The sequence below is a fragment of the Juglans regia genome, chromosome 5 (genome assembly GCF_001411555.2).
Source record: "Juglans regia cultivar Chandler chromosome 5, Walnut 2.0, whole genome shotgun sequence".
NCBI classification, from domain to species: Eukaryota; Viridiplantae; Streptophyta; class Magnoliopsida; order Fagales; family Juglandaceae; genus Juglans; species Juglans regia.
Genome location: NC_049905.1, coordinates 1,938,315 through 1,941,511, shown reverse-complemented (window position 1 = coordinate 1,941,511; position 3,197 = coordinate 1,938,315). Strand labels below are relative to the sequence as shown.

Sequence of the window (3,197 nt, the reverse complement as noted above, 5' to 3'; positions counted from 1 at the left end):
GAAAGACGTCATGAAATTTGAACGCCATCTAACTGTATCTAACTTTCCTATTTTTTTTTATTGAAGTGTTGGGAGAAAACATATATCATGTAACATTATGATCAGTCCATTGGGAGCAGGAAAAATATCGGCGTGACGAAAGTCCCGAAACCATGTGTATGATCGGCCAGTCGGTGCCTGATCTGGAAATTTCACAGCCAAACAGCCAAACATACTGGATATGGTCGGCAAGAAAAAGAGACGCATGCGTAGTACTCTAGCTCTGGCAAGCCGCAACGTTTGCCTTTTTCACGAGTACGTATCAAAATTAATTTTCTCATAGTCGTCAATTAATTATTCGCTTCTCAAAAACAATATCACAACTCTCACAATTTCTAAATTTGATTTTTAATTCTCTATCTTATAAAATAAATTTATAAATTAATATGATTTGATATACCTAATACGTTAGATTATAAGATTCATTTTTTTATAAAGTATATATAACGAATAATATAAAATCACGTCAATTTATAAATTTGTTATTAATGCCAAGTACTATATATGCGATTGAGGTTTGCTGGGTATTAGCTGGAAGTCGCAGCACACCTCACATATTTTTATTTATTTTTTTCACTCAATGCGTTGAGTGTGTTGAGGCTTCCGGCTGATATACAAATTAATTCTATGCAATTATCCACTCCGACATCATCCATGCATGCAGCATGCAACACTTGATCAGTCTATAAAATTATGACAAGCATTGATCATAGACTTATCCACATATAAGAGATCATGGCATATTATAATTTATTGATTATATATATAAGTGATCATGGCTTTTCTCTCTATTCAAAATATTGCAATAAAAAAATGTATAAGAGTACTTTGTATATATATGCATGGGTACTGCTAATTAAGGTGTCGCCTAACAGTGACAGTTGGGCGTGCCTCCGAGACTAAATCACATTTTTTTTTTCATATTTTTTAAATATTTTTAAAGATTTTAAAAAAATTTATTAGTATCACTTTCTTAATCATTAAGAGAATAAATAAATAAATATATGAGTGATCAAAATGAATAAACAAAATGAAGAGGCATTATATCATTTTCCAATATGTATTATTACTCTCGTGACAAATATTTCAAAAGCTTTTGAATCATCAAGACTGCTTGCATAACATGTCGGGACACCTTTTTAATCTAAACTACTATTATCAGTTTAGATTCAATTATTAGTTATTTTAGTTTATTATTATTATTATTTAAGGATAATGAATATAAATGCATACGTTCACTATAAGAGAAACGGACTTTTGTAATCAATTTATTACAATCAAAAGATTATTCGTAACTGATGTTAGTTGTAAATAATCATTTTGCTGGAATTAACTGATCGTAAATAAGCAATTTTTTTGTAGTGGTTATTGCAATATTTATATACAAAATTAATGATATATGTAAGCCCATATCATCTCATGGAGAGCAAAGTCAAAATAACGTAGTTGTGTAGAGAGACAGACGGGTAACCATCAACTGCGTCTCCTTCATATCTTTTTTGATGTTGAACTGAATATTTTTATCTTAATATTTTTATCATTTTAAGATTTAAAAAAATTAAATTATTTATTATATTTTATATAAAAATTTAAAAAAATTATAATAATAATATAAAATAAAATGAAATATTTTTGAAATAATATTGCGAGAAGCACACTGTTTAGAAGCAATTACTTTGCATATCTTATGTAGTATACATAATATATACATTGTGTACACCAACTACAATAGATGATATATAGCACTGCTCAATATTTTTACTATCCAAAGTCTAGGTTGTACGTATTCTCGATACTATTTTTTTATTAAAGATTTGCTTTGACAGGACACGCGGAGCTCACGAAGCTGTCGACCAGGTGGAGGTATGTCTTGAGCTCGTGACAAGTGGCGACGTTGAAGCCGCTGAGGTAAGGGGAGTCTCTACTGCTCAGCCGTAGCTCCCGCCCAACCTCCGCGTACATCAACTGCGTCTCCTCCACACGCTTTTGGATCCAGCTAGGCAGGCCAGCTGCCACGTGGATGCTATGATTGTACGGTACGTCGTCATTGCTATCATTGATAACGAAGCCTGGTAGTTTGGTTATTAGGTCTTCCGAGTTCACGATACGTAGAACTTTGGTGCCTTGTTTTTCTAGGAGTTGCCTGAATCTCAAGTTCCCGACGCGTGGCCCTCCGAAGGAGATGACCGTGACGAGCTCCGGTGCCCGTTCCAAGGTGGTCTTGATGTCGTACGCGGTGAGAGTCGCTAGGGCAGCGCCAAGGCTGTGCCCGGTGATGGTCAAGCTCAGGGGCTCGTCGCCGTAAGATTGGATGAGCCGGGAGATTTCTTGTCGCACCATGTGTTGGAGGCTGGGTGAGCCTGCGGTTCCGGAGGTATAGAGGCTAAGGAAACCGCTCTCCACCATTGGTCCGCATGACCCGACGTCGTCTGAACCAGCACCGGGAAGGTGGGTCAGGGTGGCGCGGAGATTCTCCAGCCACTCCAAGCACGTGGTGGTGCCTCTGTAAGCAATCACCACGTCTCGACGTCCAAGCCTGGAGATTTCACCTTTGTCTTGACAGACTGCCACGTAGCCAATCCAACTGGACTGGGTCGCAACCCAGTTGGGTGCCCTTTCCATCCAACGTGGTAGCCGAATACCGGAGGTCACACGTAGATTTCTGGTCAAACGATAACCGGTCTCGGGTAAGCCCGCTCGTTCTAACAGTGATCTTCTGGGGAACATACAGGTGCCGTATGAAGGCGAGGAAGGGTCGAAGTCGAAGGATTTATAGGTAGCTTCCACGAACTGGCCATACCGGAGAATCTCTCGGCGCAAATTGTCGTCCAGAGGGTCAAGCAAGCCGTCCCAGTTTCTAACACCTTGGTACTCCATCCATTTCTTCCCAAGCTTTGCCGGTCTGGCCGGCATGAACCGGTACGGGAAGGATGAGGCACTGGTGTCGTGAATGGGGTCGATTAAGCGTTCCAGGTGCTTCACTGTTTGAACATTCTCGGCCAACTTCTTGCTGTCGTGCCTCGCTGATTGTGTAGTACTATTGACGGTACTGCAGTAGAAGCGTACTGGAACGCGTTTTGGGGCTACTGCTGCTGCTGCTGCAGCAGGGAGCTGTGTGCATGGCCGTACGGCTGATCTCGTTGAAAGCCTCGATGAAA

At 39.8% G+C, this 3,197-nt stretch overlaps 1 protein-coding gene across 1 annotated transcript; it reads right to left on the bottom strand.

The window, feature by feature from the left end:
• Window positions 1–1,796: 1,796 nt before the first annotated feature.
• On the bottom strand, window positions 1,797–2,932 carry LOC108987757 (phospholipase A(1) DAD1, chloroplastic-like). Its single transcript, XM_018960760.2, has one exon. The coding sequence runs from the start codon at window positions 2,914–2,916 to the stop codon at window positions 1,846–1,848; it is 1,071 nt and encodes a 356-aa protein (XP_018816305.1). The 5' UTR covers window positions 2,917–2,932; the 3' UTR covers window positions 1,797–1,845.
• Window positions 2,933–3,197: the final 265 nt, after the last annotated feature.